The sequence below is a fragment of the Hylobates moloch genome, unplaced genomic scaffold, assembly GCF_009828535.3.
Source record: "Hylobates moloch isolate HMO894 unplaced genomic scaffold, HMol_V3 SCAFFOLD_9, whole genome shotgun sequence".
Lineage (NCBI taxonomy): Eukaryota > Metazoa > Chordata > Mammalia > Primates > Hylobatidae > Hylobates > Hylobates moloch.
In genome coordinates, this window is record NW_026652284.1 from 92,609,920 (window position 1) to 92,628,940 (window position 19,021).

At 33.0% G+C, this 19,021-nt stretch overlaps 1 protein-coding gene across 2 annotated transcripts in view; it reads right to left on the bottom strand.

Moving 5' to 3' along the window:
* The window catches only part of CSMD3 (CUB and Sushi multiple domains 3), a 1,208,741-nt gene that overhangs the window by 179,045 nt on the left and 1,010,675 nt on the right, over positions 1-19,021 (bottom strand). For both annotated transcript variants that reach the window (XM_032760296.2, XM_032760295.2), the window contains 3 exons: positions 7,726-7,839; positions 7,127-7,222; positions 5,343-5,546 (listed from right to left, as the gene is read on the bottom strand). In XM_032760296.2, the coding sequence (XP_032616187.1) occupies positions 5,343-5,546; positions 7,127-7,222; positions 7,726-7,839 (414 nt within the window). The remainder of the gene's footprint in view (positions 1-5,342; positions 5,547-7,126; positions 7,223-7,725; positions 7,840-19,021) is intronic.

The following is a 19,021-nucleotide window of genomic DNA, read 5'->3' on the forward strand; positions in this document are numbered from 1 at the left end:
GAGGCAGAGGTTGCAGGAGATCGCACCACTGCACTCTAGCCTGGGTGACAGTGCAAGACTCCATTTCAAAAAGAATAAAAATAAAAACAAAATAAAATTTATAGTTTCATATTCTCTGTTCTATGTTTCACAAATATTCTCTTCAAAAGTTCTCTTTCTTCACTCACTTCTCTTCGCTTGCTATTTTGCTATTTTTTTTAATTTTTCCTTTTCTCTCACTTTTTAATGTGACAGATCATTTCTCCCATCTATATCTTGTCCCTTTCTAACTCTGTCTCATCTGCATGTCTTCACGGACATAAGAAAATTTATTTCTTTGGATAATGTGATGTTTAAATTTTTAAGGTAAGAAGAAAAGCAGAGCATAAACATTGGTTAAATATACATTTCCAAGGCCTATTAAAATTGTAGTAATAATTATTTTAACTTTGTTTTTATTTCATGTTAAAAAATTTGCCAACAATGAAAACAAACCAAAATGTCTATTTCTTTAAGTATACTCCTCAACCATTTGACCTGGAATGCATTAATTGGTGGAAATTTCACTGTCTTCCTAAATGGTGTATTTTAATAAAGATTTACTATTATTTTCAATGAAATCAACACATTTTTCCTAAACTTTCTTATAAATTTTAAATGCAAATAGAAGTCAAACATTCAAGGAATCCTAAATTAGAGTTGGAAAGAATGACAGTACTCAATGCTTTCAGCCTTTTCCGAAATGCAAAAATCTTCTGTGGAAGGCACATTTTCCATATAATGACTTCAGATAGTTTTAAAAATAAAATATCAACACATTAAAATCAACAGTATCAAACACTTGATCATTACTGCATATTAAGTCCTATATTCTGCATCGAATACTTTTAGAATTGGAATCTTCTCTCTTGATTTTGTGGTGGATTATTTGACAAAAATAAAAACAACTTTTTTTTTTTAGTACTTACTAGGTTCCAAGAACTAAGCCAAGGCTTTTGATCATTTAGCCATAATGAACCTATGAAGTTCTCTTATTTTCTTGTTTTATTGGTATGGGATTTGAAGATCAGAGATTATGTAAATTTTCCAGGACCTTACTGTAACTCACCTCAAATCAGTCATGTTGACAAAGCCAAGACGTTCACCCACAACTCTTGTGCTGATAATTTAGTACAATTCCCAGCTCTGGTGATTTCACTCAATTTTACATAATTCTTTACAACCTTTTACGTTAATTAGCATATTAACATGATAAATATACAAACAGAACCTTTAAGGATTAATTCATACATTTACATTTCAGTTCTTGGCATATGTAGGTTCTTTGAACACTCTAACTAAAGGAATAAAAGGGTTTTTGATGATATTTAAAGATTAACGAACAAGTTTATGAATTTCCATGTCATTATATTACTGTTTTTACTGTAGATTATATGAAACTAAATGAAGAAAACTACTTATCTAAGTCCTTTTATTTTTACAGCATCGATATTTTCTGTCAATACCTACATAAATATATTAAAACTGACACAGAAATTATGTAAATAATTACTGGGGAAAGTGAGGCAGAAATAATGATTCTTAGTAATTATAGAAAAAGATTTAAAAATCTACTGTGAGTTTTGAAGAGAGTTATTATTATGTGTCTGTCTTCAATTATTAAACTGATTTCAAGCAATGTAATTTCTGATTTATGCATATTGCATGACTAATTTTCACATAGACATATAGAAACATTTCTTTTAGCTCATGATTCCTTTAGTTCAGAATGTTATAAATGTTATTTATAACATTTCACGAGTATGAAGTCAATGTATTGTGTTGTATGTATTGTGGTTCAGAAAAGAGGACATTATTTGTTTTGTCTTTATGAGAGTACAAGTACCTAAGAGGAAGATCTCTCTGCCATATTAACCCCAGCTCTCTAGGAGGCACAAGATAGGTGGAACATCAAGTCCAGCTGATTTATCTCCTGTATTTGTAGACTGTCAAAAATGTATTTTAATAGAGTCAGCAGTTCTGCATAATAAATGAGGCAGAAGTGTAATTGGGAAATAGCTTATAAGTCAGAACACAAAGATAAGCAGTAATCTATCAATTAATTTAGGGTTTAAAGGTAGAAAAACTTAGTTTTAAATCCTGCCTCCACTCTAACCCTTACTATGCTCTGCCACTTTAAAGAGACCTATTTTACCTCTTCCAGACTCAGTTTATTCGTCTGTACATTCCAAAAGTAACAGTTCCATAGATTTGTCAGAGGATTACATCAAATATGTATTTAAATTACTTATCATGGAATGGGGCTCTTTTAGACAATTCAGGCTGCTATAACAAAATACCATAGATTAGGTAAGTTTTCAACAACAGAAATGTATTTCTTAGAGTTCTGAAGATTGGGAAGTCTAAGATCAAGGTGACAGCAGATGTAGTGTTTGGTGTGGGCTTGCTCAGTGCTTCATAGACAGTGCCTTCTGTGTCCTCACATGGCGGAAGGCTGAATATGCTTCCTCAGACTTCTTTTATAAAGGCACTAATCTCATTCCTGAGGGTAGAGCCCCCAAGAACTAGTCACCTTCCAAAGGCCCCACCTCTTAATATCCCCACATGGGGGATTAGGTTTCAACCTAAGAATTTGTGTGTGTTGTGGGGGGGGGGGGCAGTGGGGTGAGGGAGAGAAAAATATTCAGATGATATGATCGGCAAATAGTGGCATTAAGAAAATTATAAATATCAGAAATCAGAAATCGTGGTTATTTAGCTAAAAGATGAGAAAATTGAAGAGTCATTTACAGTCCTCTAGTGTTTTAAATTATTTTTTGTAAGTGTTCATTCAACAAATAACAGAATAATACAAGAATGGTTCAGATTCCATTTATTGTCATGGAAAAAAATAAAATATTTGTTGTAAGAAAAAAATGCACTGCGAAATATGCTAGGCATATTTTTTTGGGGGGATGGGTGTGGCGATATCAAATTCCTAGAGAAATCAAATGACCAACCATCCTTCCTAGTTATTTGTGACAGCCCAGTTTATACCATTATCCTTGCACAATTGTTGACAATGTCCTGATTTAAATGGTAAAAAAATGTATTTTACTTAAAGCAAATATATTCTATAAAAATTACATATCCTGGCCGGGTGCGATGGCTTGCGCCTATAATCCCAGCACTTTGGGAGGCCGAGGTGTGTGGATCACGATGTCGGTAGTTCAAGACCAGCCTGACCAACATGGTGAAACCCTGTCTCTACTAAAAGATACAAAAAATTAGCTGGGCATGGTGGTGGGTGCATGTAATCCCAGATACTCGGGAGGCTGAGGCAGGAGAATCACTTGAACCTGGAAGGCAGAGGTTGAGTGAGCCAAGATCATGCCATTGCACTCCAGCCTGAGTGACAGGGTGAGACTCCGTAAAAAAAAAAAAAAAAAAAAAAAAAAATTACATATCCTGTGAATGCCTATCAACAGATTTATCTTTGATCTCTTCTCAGTAGAAATGAATGTACCTTCTATGTTATTTCACAATTTAAAATTATTTTTTATTCTAATGATCTATGAACTGACATGTAAACAAATGTATTTTAAAAAGGTAAAAATAAGAATGGCAAATATAATTCACTTTCATATGGCAAAATGTGTTATTGAAAAGTAATTTTATATATTTATGATTGTTTATGTGTCAATATACACACTCATTCTTCCCTATGGAGAGTGGACTATTAAGATTATTAAAATTAAAACAAAAATAAAACAAAAATGTTGCTTATCTTTTATTTTTAAAAATATGATTTTCAGCTGGGCACAGATCACACCTGTAATCCCAGCATTCTGGGAGGCTGAGGCGGGTGGATTACTTGAGGCCAGGAGTTCGATACCAGCCTAGACAACATGGTGAGACCTGGTCCCTTTTGTATTTTGTAAAAATACAAAAATTAGCTGGGCATGGTAGTGCACGCCTGTAATCGCAGTACTCGGGATACTGAAGCAGGAGGCTTGAACCTCGGAGGCGGAAGTTGCAAGGGAGCTGAGATCATGCCACGGCCCTCCAGCCTGAGTGACAGAGCAAGACTCTCTCTCTCAAAAAAAAATGTATATATATATATATCTTATTTTTAACATCACATACTAATATAACTTTAATGAGAAACAACTCAAGTCATTAGAATTATTTTATAATTTGAGATTAAGTCTTACCACTCTTTTTTGAATTTAATATTATGTAATTTTAAAAAAATAATAATTTCCAGATATGTTCTTGGGGCAGAGAAGAGAGTAATTTCCCTACTTTCTATATTTTCTATGGAACTCTACAAAAGCCAAGTGTCATTATAATTACCCTGAAATACTATAAAATTCTAAACTATTAAGATATCCATAATTTTAGATAGTATACATTCTATTTACCAATGTAAGTTAGATATACTATTGCAAAAACAACTTTGAAACAATAAGATTTTTGGCTAACATGAATTTTACTCATTCAAAATGTTACCACCTATATTTGTGAATGACTGAAAAAAATTATTATTTTATATTTTTATACATATCTGTAACTAATAGAGTAACAAAACATTAATTCATATTTTCTAATTCTTTTGATGACCAAGCAAAATATTTCCAGAAAAGTCGGCTTCTGGATTTTTAAAAGACATCTGAATTCTTTACATATTGGCATAGAAATCTTTGCACAAACTTTTAAAAATAAAAAATAATATTTATTTCAAAGGATGACTACCAGAGGCTGGGAACTGTAGTTAAAAAAAAAAAAAAAAAAAAAAAAATGTAGAAGATCTACCATTTGATAGCACAACAGTGTGACTATAGTCAATAACAACTTAACTGTACATTTTAAAATAAAGAGTATAATTGGATTGTTGCAACACAATGAATAAATGCTTGAGGAGATAGATATTCCATTCTTCATAGTGTGCTTATTTCACATTGCCTGCTTGTAACAAAATATCTCATGTACTCCATTAATATACACACCTACTGTGTACCCACAAAAATTAAAAATAAAAAAAAAAAGGATAGTAGTGCTTCATAATCCCACATTAGTAGCAGCAGATTCAGTGTTCCTGGAAATACATATGTTTACTTACATCCACAAAAATCCACATAAATCAGTAAATGAGGAAACTATTTAGCTAATTTGACACAAATTTTTTGATTGATTTCATCACCAAGACAATTGCAACAAATCTCCACTGATTTTTCATATTTATATAAAGCATACCTATTATACCTATTATTTAAAATTAAGTGTGTAATTATTAGATCTGAAATTAAAAAAGAAAGATGTAAGATAACCAATTTTTATATAAAATATGTATAATCACAGATCATACAAATTTATATACTCACCAATACAAGTAGGTAAGGAATCATTCCACTGGGCCAAAGAATTGGGCACTGTTTCACACCTAATTGCTATGGATCCATGGAGAATATATCCTGGATTACATTCAAAAAGAACCAATGAACCGACTGCAAATTCATTGCCAATTCTTCTTCCGAATCTTGGTTCAGGCACAGAACTGCATTGTGTAGAACTTGTTCTAGGAACAGCTGTGTAGAAATATTATTTATTTTAATTTTATATGGTAGACAAATACAGATTTCAAAATGTTGTTTAAACACATTTTTGAGAAATCATTTTTTATCAGAACTTGAATTAACAATTTGAATACATTCTTAAAGTTTTAAATTTCAGACAGAATAAAATATAATTTAAAATAAATATTGTTATTGTCATCAAGGTTTTTTATTAGAACAGTTTTACTTTTGATTCTTTAAACATCAACGATTTTTGTTTTACCAAACTCATTAATATTACAAAGTAGTTTTAGTTAGATATTTTGTAATTTGTGGGATGAAAACTGAAAGTTTTTTTTCTTTTTAAACTTAGAATACAAGTTCAAAAAATATGTGTCAGGTTATATCAAATAATTTTACATTTTTTTTCAGTATTTGGTTCTTAATTAAAAACAGGTTTTACAAAAGCAAATAGTACTTTATTGGTTTCATAGAATGTTCACAAACTTAATTTCAAACACATTTGCTATTGAGAAAGATAACTACATTTGGACTAGGTAGAATATATGTCAGACAGATTAACAACAATAAAAGTTTTTACTTTAATAATCATACAATATCAGATTTGAAATTGCTTTCAGATTTTATAGGTATGTCCTTTAATTGTGCCTTTTTTTTTGGTTTAGTAAAATAGAATGATAACAGGATGTTTTTTCTTTTTAAAACACATAACAAATGTGATTAAAGAGATTGACAATAGCCCAAAAAATGATATGATGAATTCTAAATAGATTAATTCTTCTTATGCGACTTGAGTAAATATAATTCCATTCATTATAGTGCCTTTTTACAGTCATAATACCACACATTGTTTCCAGGGGGAAGTACTACTTAACATAAAAGAGTATAGGATTATAGTCAACTGATAAGTGGGGTAAGAGGGTTTAACAGGAATAACAAATCACAAATGTTGATACATTTCTTAGGAATAAAGTGCAAGATACATTTGAGATTAACTACTATATGACCATATATATTTTAAAGACAATATTTCAAATAATGGCTCTTAACTTGGTTTAATGATAATGTAGAAGGTTGTCTACCACAGGCAAGAAATAAAATGTGTAAACAAACTTCTAATTACACAAAAGTCCTCATAACTGTGAAGAAAGTTTTAATTCTCCTGAGAAAATAAGATACTACAATTTTAGAATGGAACACTGATTTCCTTGGCATGTTTAAGTACATCAGCACCAACATTTTTATATCTTTAGAGTGCTAAACTAAATTAGACTAAATAGTCTAGAGTGCTAGACTGTTAGAAAATAGAAAATGTAGATAGTAAAGAATATTCAGGAAAAAAAAAGCGGATGTTTTGAAAACAATATGTGGGTAGGAAGGAAAATCAGACATTTAAACTGAGAATGATGATGGAAGCAATAGATTTTGTTTACTTTGGTCAAGGTGATAGTGATCTAGTGATGGGGGAGGGGACAAAATAAAACTGCTTAAAAACACTTTTATCTAGAGGATTTCATCATTCAAAAACTCTGAATACATCATGGAAAATGATATCATTCCTTAGTGTGTTTCTAGACTACAGGGTCACTTACCTTGGTAAACAAAGTGAAATCCCTTAGCTGTTATTGGTCCAACTGAAGTAAATCGAATTGTGATCTGATTACCTGAACTCAGTGGAAGTGATTCTCCTACTCAACAAAACAAACACTAAGATATCATAAATAATTTTCATTCAGTAAACCTAACAAATTATATTATAATGTTACACTGTCATTTGAAAATGTCAATCTATGTTCTATCAAATTACTTTAAAATATCCTACAACTACCAATATATTTTCTTTGGGTTCAACTTGTATTGCAGTCTTTTTCTCAGAAAGCTTTAATTACATTTTTATACATATTGCCTCATTCTTCAAAGAATTCTTAAATATTTTATATTACATTAAACGTCAGAGACTAAGTGATTAAATATATTATTTACTTGGTTACAATCCCAGAGAATAGTTGGTTGTATTTTTCTCAACCTTCTGAGTTAATTTTGTTTCTATTCTTTAGAAAAAAAAAATGATACTATTTTCAGTTTACTTTATTTCTAATATGGATGACATAAATCTCAACTTTCACTACAATACTAATCAAAGTCAGTCTTTAATCAGTAACTGATGCATGGCAGTTCTATTAAAGGATACCTGAATGGGATCCTGAGAGGGAAGATAACAGAGAAGATTGCTGAGTTGGCCCATCATACACCTCAACAACATCGTGGAGTGATGTCTGGAAAAATACAAACTGGCCAAACACCACTGATCAACAGGAACCCGGAGAAGCAAACAAATCACCAACCATCCAAAAACGAAAACAAAAAACAAAAAAATAGAAAGAGGAGGAGAGAGAGAACAAAGTATTACAATATAATAGTCATTTTTTTTCTACCATTAAAAGAGGATAGGTGCCAATTGGTTGATATTACTGACACATGTACTTCAGGTCATAAAAGAAGTGACCATGACCTAAAGCAATGAAATTTTAAAACAACAATTCTTAAAAATATAAATGAGTATAGCATTTAATTTGGATCAGAAATCATAAAATTGATGATTAATACTTTATAGTAACTACTTTTGACTTTTCCCAATGGTGGTTTGATTCTTTTCACTTTGTGACTCTCTTCTCTTTTTCTAATTTTTTACCTCCTCCTTTAGATAAGATAGACAAAGTTTTAATTCAGGGGGTTTTTTAAACTGTCCTTAAAAATGCTATTCCATTATGAGTAATAATTTCATTAGAAAAAGATTAGCGAGATTCTTTTCAGGTATAGTGTTTAATTTACATTCTAAGTTTTAAATGATTCCTAAACATTTATTGTTAATCTTCTGCCAAAATAAAGAAATATTATTTGTGATTCCTCAGCAATTGAGATATCATAAAATTTTGCAAAATAATTGCTCTTCCATGGTAAGTACAGTTCTGAAGTACATACCAACAGAGCTTTATAGATGTGTCTTTTTACTCCATTTTTACTTATCCTTTAATTATATACTAAACTTACATGCAGAATTTACCCAAACTAAAACTATAAAGAACCTGTTTCAAGAACAGAAATCAGTTTGCTTTGTGTTTTTTTTTTAAATACAATCAGTAACAAAAATTATCCTTAAAATATTTCATTGGTAAAATTGTGGGGTTTAAAAGAGTGTAATTTTTAATGAAAATTTAATAATGCAAAAGCAAGGTCACTTTTATAAATTTGAAATCACATGAATTTAAATTGTTCATTCCATGAGTATATACAAATATATTTTTCAAATGCTGATTCAAATTCTATACCTCAAATAAAGGCTATGGACATCCTCTGGTGGTCCTTATACTAACAGGCGAATTCACTTGAAACATGGTTACTTTTGCATATGAATTCAGGTATACATATAATATTGTAAACAAAGCTATACATAGTTTTTGGGCCTGTAAAAATAAGCTGGTGATCTCAGTCCAGTTCTTTGTGGAGTAAAAGAAAATGAAAACATTAACAGATACAGTGATGTTTCTTTGAACGTTTCTGAACATTGCTGTGCTAAAATTTGTCAATAATCCTCCTTAAAATATTTCCTAGAAGTCATGAATACAAATTTATGTTTCCACCTAACCAGACACATGCCGTGAATTATTTTAATGGTTTACAAGTCATACAAACGTTTTGAATTCAGACCTTTTTAAAAGATCCCAAATGTGTTCCACCAAATTCCAAGCTACTTCCAAAATATTCCAAATATATATATATATATATATATATATATATTTGTTTTCTAATGGAAAGAAAGAGTTAAAGGATGTTGAATTGTACTATGTATATACATATATGTATGTGTGTATATATATATATGTATATATATAGGAAAGGTTTTGTTTTCTGTTTTTGCATTTGTTTAGATTAGTGTTTGGATGATCTGTTCTCAAATATGTCTTAAGAAGGTTCTATTATATAAAGCAGATTGCCGTTGCCTTACAAAGTAGCAAAAAAAAAAAAAAAAATGGTACGTTAGTCTAATCATGAGAATTTTGTTACATCAAGCACACTGCCCAAAAAGGCTCTTGGCATGTAATTTATTCTTTCTCTCAGCTTTTTGGAAAATCATTAAGAAAAAGTACAATACAGCATCCTTTAACTCTTTCTTTCCATTAGAAAACATGCCCAATTTCCTTGCAAACCACTATATTTACAAACATTTGAAACAACTAAAATACACAGGTATCCGAGAGCTTTTTCTGAGGAAAAAGAAAAAAAAAAAAAATCGTCTTTTTTTTTTTTTTTTTTTTTTTTTGCCTTTAGGCCTCTTCTCAATTATTGTTTCTATACAGATAAAACAGTTTTGCATTACCTCTAAACTGAATATGTTGAGACTATAACTGTTAATAATGCAGCCACTAACCCCACATTTTTGTATCATGTTAAGTATAGAAAACTCTAGGGCATGCTCTTTTAAGTGTTAATAATTTGTGCTTGTAATTTGTTGTAGTTATTAACTCAGTTGGGAGAGTTGAGAAAGCTAGGAATGGGGGAGTAGAGTGCTGAATCTTGCCTTATTAAGCAATGAGCGAGCCACTTTTCTTTAAAAGCAATCAACTCTGCATTAATATGGGCAATTGAAATTTTAAATTAAAAGTAGCTTTCACCAGGAAAAAAGTTACTCTGAGAGGATATGGAATCACTATAGTAAAGATAAAATTTCAAAGTACATGCATAATAAGCTATTTTGTCGTATGAACAATGAAGAACACTAACATAGTGATCTGATTTCCCACACATTATCATATTAGCTATTGTCTCATTAAACTGATATATTATAATCATGAACCAAATACTCCCAGTCAGAAGTCTTAAGAACTAAGTGGTGACTCTCAGATTTGCTTCTCCATTCTGTCTGTAAACATCTTAATTTATTTAGTTTTTTAAGGTGCAAACAGCTGTAGGTCTTCTGATTCTAGAATGTTCTGAATAGCCAAAGGTATTTGCCTGGTTGAAAGTGATGTAAGGAAAATGTGTAAGAGATTTTAAAGTGGCTCAAAAGATTACTGGTTATTGTTTTTTTGTAAGCAAATTGGGTTACTTGTGTTAAATGGAGAATGTGGTATAATGCAATGGATTACTGCCCAGTGAACAGATTTATTTTGTCTCTATGCATCTATTTGTTTGTAAATTCAGTTTAACATTCCTGATTATCTATCTTATCTACAGATCTATCTAATTTATCTATTAACCATCTATTATTTGGTTATTTGAATTCTCTTTTGCACCATTGTAACATCTTACTGGGTTTCTCATTATTTAACTGGGAGTTAAATAAAACTTTTGATTTAAATATCCTTTATATTTATATGAGAGTCATAATGATGCTCTTTTTAAAAATTACCTCTTAACACTGACCTGATGCTGGTGCCTCAATCCAATGGGTAGAACACTCTTTTATTTCTAGGACTACAATTAACCCCAAGTCTGTGCTGATTATGCCTTTTGCATGATTACAAGCTCCATGGTCTGTTTCCTCATTTCCAAGCAGATACAGAATTCCCTGCATGTCAGCTCCAAGCTTCTTTTCTGTTTTCTTAAGCATATAGATTTCAAAAGCATTTTGCTCTCAAGATACAAGAGTAAGCTGTATACATCAAGCTATTTCTTAAGGGAAACACTACTATTTTTTTTCTTCTTTAAACATAATAGATGTTAAAGAAAATGTTTTTATCTCTTTTGTTGAAAAAATCAATTTTTATAGTGGTATATATATGGCAGTAAGCTAGAAAAAAGGAGAAAAAGGAAACCAGTAAGATAAAAGCAAACATAAAAAATATCCGTACAAATAAACCTATGCAAATTATCTAGTTTTTATGCCTGAAATTATATCTGAGCCTATTATATTTTCATACATTGTATTTTAGAATAGAGTTTATTAATTCAACCAGCATTAGTTGACTCTGTGATGTGCCAGGAACTGGGTTAAATGCTAGGGTTAAGAAAGTGACCAGTACAGACAGGGTCTCTGCTCTTTAACTCTATTAATTATATTTCTGTTTATTGATGTGACAGCTTTTCTTTATTCCACCTATGAAAATATGTTAGGCTAGCCAACATACTTTAAACCATTATAAACCAACAATACAGCACTTTGGGTACATCTTTCCATGAAGAGTATTGCTATACTGATCAATTAAATCCATTCTTCAAAGCAACGCATCTACTAACCTCTAATGGGTAACATTCGTGGAGTTCTCGACCACATTTTTAATAAATCTATAACTTAGATTTAAAAAATCACTTTAAAAGTCTGGAGAAATCACTTAGAGGAAAACTAATTCATATCACATCGCTATAACCTTTATCCCAATTTTAAAATATTTTCCTAATTCATTTTCTCCCCCATGAATAAATTCAGAATGAGACAAAGCAGTGTATCTATCTACTCTTTCTTGTAGACAAAGCAAGCTTTATTTGACATCTAATTTTTGAAGTATCACATCCAAATAAGATTGAGACGTAGGGTTCCATTGACTGAGAAGGTTTGCATAACATAAATTTTCATTTAATTTTTTCAATAAGCATTTGTTTCCTATTCTCTATCAAACCCTGTCGAATCCTTTTTCCTTTGGTCACATTCATTTAATTCCTGAGACTTTATCCAATTTGCTTAATTAAGCCATCCCAAATGTAAATCAATAAATGATGACAGTGTCTAAGACGGCATAAAGAAACTCTTGAGCATTCGCATAGATAACTGGCAGAATGCTCACTACAGACCAACAGTTACCCTGAAAGCATCACTGTGGAAACAGTATAGTGGGTGCCTGGAATATGTCATAACGCACTAAAATGGGTTAGTGCTCACAGGGGAGGGCCTTTGCTTAGAACATGAATACATAGAAAACAAGAAGTTAAAGCTCCCTTTTCCACTCAACTCTAATCTGCAATATGGTTGAAATGTTCTACCGCTGCTAGCAGTCTCTCCTTGACCAATGTTTAATCAGGCTCTTCTGAATCCTCTTCCCAACTAGGCCCTGACTACTTTACTTCTGTGTCTGTCTTTGCATTGTCCAACTTTAACAATAATCCTAATGAGCTGGTTTAGCCAAAACCCCCTTCCCTCAATGTCTGATTATCCTCTCACCTCCACCATCCCCCAGGTGACGTCTGATCACCCTAGTTTGCTTTCACCAACAGTCCTGTTAACGTGGTTTAGCCAGAATCCCCCTCATCCCTGATGTTTCCTCTTAATAATTTTCCATCTACTGACCTCCATCCTGCTTCTTGTCTATAAATTCCCACTTTTTCTTGTTATATTTGAAGTTGGCTCAATCTCTCTTCTCTACTGCGAAACCCATCAGAGTAGTTCCTATGCCTATCTTGATACTTCTGAATAGTCTATTTGATACAGTTTGGCTGCATCTCCACCCATATCTCATTTTGAATTGTAATCCCAATAATCCCCATGTCCCCCTGGGAGGTAACTGAATCAAGGAGGTCATTTTCCCTTTGCTGTTCTCATGATAGTGAGTGAGTCCTCATGAGATATGATGGCTTTATAAGCATCTGGCATTCCCCCTGCTGGCTCTCACTCTGTGCTGCCGCCACGTGAAGAAGGCACCTGCTTCTCCCGTTGCCTTCTGCGTGATTGTAAATTTCCCAAGGCCTCCTCAGCAATGTGGAAGCAACTTTGGAACTAGATAAGAGGCAGAATTTGGAAAGTTGTGAGGGCTCAGAAGACAGGGAGATGTGGGAAAGTTTGGAACTCCCTAAAGATTTGTTGAATGACTTTGACCAAAATGCTGATAGTGATATGGACAATGAAGTCCAGACTGAGATTTTCTCAGATGGAGATGAGAAACTTATTGAGAACTAGAATAAAGGTGATTCTTTTTCTGCTTTAGTAAAGAGACTGGTGGCATTTTGCCCCTGTGCTAGAGATGTGTGGAACTTACTTTGAACTTGAGAGAGATGATTTAAGGTATCTGGCAGAAGACATTACTAAGCTGCAAAGCATTCAAGAGGAAGCAGAGCATAAAAGTTTGGAGAATTTGCAGCCTGACCATGTGATAGAAAATAAAAACCCATTTTCTGGGAAGAAATTCAAGTCAGCTGCAGAAATTTGCATAAGTAATGAGGAGCCAAATATTAATCCCCAGGACAATAGGCAAAATGTCTCCAGAGCATGTCAGAGACTTTCATGGAAGCCCCTCTCATCAAAGGCCCAGAGGCCTAGGAGGGAAAAATGGTTTCCTGGGCTGGCTCAGGGCTCCCCTGGTCTGTGCAGCCTCAGGACATGGTGCCCTGCAACAAGCTGCTTCAGCTCTAGCAGTGGCTGAAAGGAACCAAGGTATAGCTTGAGCCATTGCTTCAAAGGGTCCAAGTCCCAAGCCTTGGCAGCTTTCACATGGTGTTGAGCCTGTGGGTGCACAGAAGTCAAGAACTGAGGTTTGGGAACCTCTACCTAGATTTCAGAGGATGTACGGAAATGTCTGGATGTCCAGGAAGAAGTTTGCTTCAGGGTGGAGCCATCATGAAGAACTTCTGCTAGGGTACTGTAGAAGGGAACTATGGGATCAGAGCTCCCACACAGAGTACCCACTGGGGCACTGCCTAGTGGAGCTATGAGAAGAGGGCCACCATCCTCCAGATCCAGAGGATAGATTCACTGACAGCTTGTATCATGCACCAGGAAAAGTCACAGATGCTCAATGCCAGTCTACGAAAGCAGCCAGGAGGGGGGTTTTACCCTGAAAAGCCACAGGGCTGGAGATGCCCGAGGCTGACAGAGCCCACCTCTTGCATCAGTGTGACCTGGATGTGAGATGTGAAGTCAAAGAAGATCATTTTGGAACTTTAAGGCTTAATGACTGTTCTATTGGATTTTGGACTTGTATGGGGCCTGTAGCCCTTTTGTTTTGGCCAATTTCTCCCATTTGGAACTGGTATATTTACCAAATGCCTCTACCCCCTTGTATCTAGGAAATAACGAACTTGCTTTTGCTTTTATAGGCTCATAGGTAGAAGGGACTTGCCTTGTTTCAGATGCGACTTTGAACTTGCACTTTTGGGTTAATGCTGGAATGAATGAAGACTTTGGAGAACTGTTGGAAAGGTATGATTGTGTTTTGAAATGTGTGGGCATGAGATTGGAAGGGACCATGGGCTGTGTCCTCATCCAAATCTCATCTTGAGTTGTAGTTCCCATAATTTCCATGTGTACTGGGAGGGACCCAGTGAGAGGTAACTGAATCATGAGGGTGGTTTCTCCATAGCTGTTGTCATGATAGTGAGTGAGTTCTTATGAGATATGATGGTTTTATAAGTGTCTGGTATTTCCACTTCTGGCTCTCTCTTCATCCTGCCACCCTGCGAAGAAACTGCCTATTTCTCCTTTGCCTTCTACCATTATTGTAAGTTTCCTGAGGCTTCTCCAGTTATTCAAGACAATGAATCAATTAAACCTCTTTCCTTTATAAATTACCCAGTCTTGGATATTTCTTCATAGTAGCATGAGAATGGACTAATACGCTATTCTTATATTCTTTAACAAGTACATGAATGATTTCTTTTTAAAACTGCCTCAGCAAACCAGAAACTTTTTTAAGTCATTTTTAATTTTTGAGCCGTCAAAATAACTAGCTGTTACATTATATAGAGGTTCACTGATTTAGCAATTAATTAACTTCAGATGAGGATAATGAAACAAATATCGACATGATTACCATAATTCAATGATCAGGATTGGAGTTATTGAATTAAAAATGAAAATTGAATTTATGCAAATTAATATTTCAATTTTTTTGTCTTTTTTTTCTCAGAGGGGAATAATTCTCTGAGTATCCTAATGGCATGACAGTGTGAGAAAAAAAAAAAACTGAGACTTAGACTTGGGCATGGTTAAGGGAAGAGATTCAACTCCTACGTAGAAGGTGATGGAGAGTTAAAATTAAAATATCTAAGAGGTTATAGTGAATTCAGCTTGGATTTAAACCTGTTTTGATATAAAAGCCTTCAAATTTGGTGGAGTAAGGGCAGCAGGTCTCTCTGGAAGCAACTCTAGTAGTCAGAAGGATAGTGCCAAATTAATGAATGGTGACAATGACAGTGCCAAAGTTTGCCAAATGACAAGCCCTCTTTGTTGCATAGAAGAATGGATGCAGCAACCTAAAGATTATCAGCACTTATAGCTGAGCAGATTTAGGAAGATTAATGTTTTCAAATGACCAACTTAGTGTCTGAAATTTTATTTCATAAAATTGCCTAATAAAGAGTTAAGCATTCAATTTCTGGAATCACTCTCAAGGACTTAATCCAGGATTAACCACATGGGAAAGCCTCAGTTTCCTCATCTGTAAAATAGGGATAATAAAAGCACCTCCCTCCTAGGATTGATGTGAATAGCACATAAATTAATACTTGTAAAACATTTTAAATAGCACCTGAAGCAGTAATAAATGTTAGACACCATTACTAGTAACTCAGCTTTGTAAATACATATGCTAATTCAGTCAGAAAACTTACTGACAGGCAAAATTTAATCGAACTTTTATGTGAGCATATCCTCTTTCATTGTCTGCTTTCTATACATCAGTATTTAGTAAAAATGATAGAACTGCCTGGGTGAGATGAGTACTCCAGTTATTTTAATCAAGCTTAATTTGTCTTAAGACTTCAAGATGGCTATGCATTTCTTTGTCTACTTTATTTTACATTGTATCCTTTTGGATGAAAAAGGAAAATGTAATTATCAGCTTTCTTTTGGGGCTAAGAAAAGGGGAGCAAGGTGAGAGTGCGTTCTACCTTTGTTTTTGTTTACTCCCTCAATCTTAATTCCTTCTGTTTCAAAGTCACTGAAACTTCATCACAAAAGAAATAGTTCCACATAGAAGGAAGTCGGTGCAGAAAAGGAAATTGGAAAATATCATAAATTCCTATTAGATCTCAGCTTGATTCTCAACATGCTTACTACTCCTTTTGCAAAATCTACACATTGTTTTGTATTTTAGGGTTTATTTTGATGCCTATATTAGGAAGTGAGCTGGCTTGCCACCTTGTTAAAAATTGTGTCACCCCTGTTTTGCTCAATTTTCATTTTATTACCAACACAGCACAGATGAAAATGCACATGTGCATCCATAGTACTGACAGAACAGAAATAAAGAAGATTCAGATCGAAGATGGGTAGAGTACTATATTTCACTATGTGTGAAATCATAAAAAAATTATTGTTGGTAACACAAGCTCTCATAATGTTTGGCTACTTTTATGTGAATTTCTGACTCATATTTTCATCTCATATGAATATTTTAAGACAAAATGTTAGACATTTTCATGAATTCAAAACGCTTCCCTTTTAGATTAGTAACATATACTGTGCAGAACTGTTTGCCCTCCATACTGTATACTCTGAACTGTGAAAGTACTTATTGTATGAATAGCTACAAATTTGCATTTTGGGATCATTATACCACTTGGATATCATGATTTTAAAGGCTTTATCATTTAAAGATTATTACAAGGTGTGCAATTAAAACTTTAATTTTATGAAAAATAAATAAAGTGTAGTATTACGAAAATTTACTTTCAAAAGCATCAGAAAGGCAGAATTTTTAAAATCAGTACCAAATCAAATCAATGTGCTACTGTTTTTTAAAACTGCCATCTAGCAATGGACAAGTTCAGATAGAAGTTGCATTAATTGATTAATGAATTAAACATCCCTAATCCCAAAATCCCAAATCAAAAATGCCTCAAACTCCAAATATTTTTTGGTGCTGAAATGATTTCACAAATAGAAAATTTCACACCCGATGTCATGTGATGGTCACAAATATTATTTAAAATATTGTATAAAATTACCTTAGGTTATGCATATAAGAGGTATATGAAACATAAATAAATTTTGTGTTCAGATGTGTGTCCCATTCCCCAGATATCTCATTATGTATAAGTGATCATTTCAAAATCCAAAATAATCGGAAATCTAAGACACTTCTAGTCTCACACAAGAGGGATGATTAGGGATACTTGACAGTAATATCAAGTGAAAGTTTTATTAATAGTTTGAAAATTTTTATATTTTCTACATATCAGTTAGATTCCAAGCACTTATGGTTATTATCATAGTACAACAGCAGTAAACTACTAACTCACAGTGAGCTGTGTATGCTGATTTAGCATTTTAAAATCTCCATGCAGAAGCATGGCTCCACCCTAGAATGCTGGGGCCAGTCCTGCCTTTGAGCAAAAAAGTCTGGAGTGCTAAGCCAGCAACTCACAGAATATAATGAGATCATTCTGGCTCTGAAAAATAAATATATGAAAATCTTAATATGTATTCCTATTTCGTAGTAATTAGGAAATAAAATGTTATTAAAAAAATTCAGTGATTTGACTATGGTACCCAAGTATCCAGTAATTTGGTAGCTCCAGAAATCTAGGTTTGCTTTGAACTTAACAACAATAAATGGGGTCCTAATTTATCTTTCTGTTAACAATTTCTTTGTGTGATACTTTTGTCAACCCATAAACTAGGTTTGCTGATTAAATCCATAATATCTACTTTCAGATTTCTCTAAAGCTAGATTTCTGTCTGTATTGTGACAATTTGCCTACTGTCAAAATTTCAAAACTGCTTATTTGACATATTTTAAATGTATAGATATTACAAAAACCATCTTATAAGCAAATATAGTTTAATTTTCTTTAATTGTTCCAGAAGCAAAGATCTATTCAACTGCAAGCCAGAAGCTTATCTGCAATTTGGCAGTTGTAACATTTCCCAGAAGTTGAGAATTAATTTGGTGTTTAAAAGCAAATGAAATAAAGAACAACACAATAAGCGATTCTATTTTATGTTTAAAAGAATTAAAACAGAAAAGCCAAATAAAAAGTTTAAAGTGTTCAAATATGTTATTAGCACTTTTGTTTTGAACCATTTTCAATTTGAATGTGTGCTTTCATTTAATCACCTTTCATATTTTTTTTCTACACATTTGGTAGAACATATCTGCCAAATCCCAATTAGGTCAGAAAGATTAAAGCCAGAAAAACATTCTCCTATGGACTATAACTTAAATTACTGGGATTTATTTTATTATGTAAAATTTCAAACATATACCAAATAGACAGAATAGTAAAGTAAACACCCATGAAACCATCACCCAGCTTCAACACTTATCAACATTATGCCAATCTTGTTTCATGTGTCTCTTCCTATCCAACCTGTATCCCCAACCTGTATCCCCAACCTGGAGTACTTCTAAGCAACTCTGCAACATCATATTCTTTTTCTGTCAATGCTTTGGTATTTGTCTCTAACAGATAAAGACTTTCAAAAATAGCCACAATATAATTACCAGACCTAACAAATTTAATGATGATTTCTTTATTTTATCAAATAACTATTTCTTGTTCTCATTTCCCTGATTTTACCCAAAAATAGTCTTTTTACAGTTAGTTTAATCAAATCT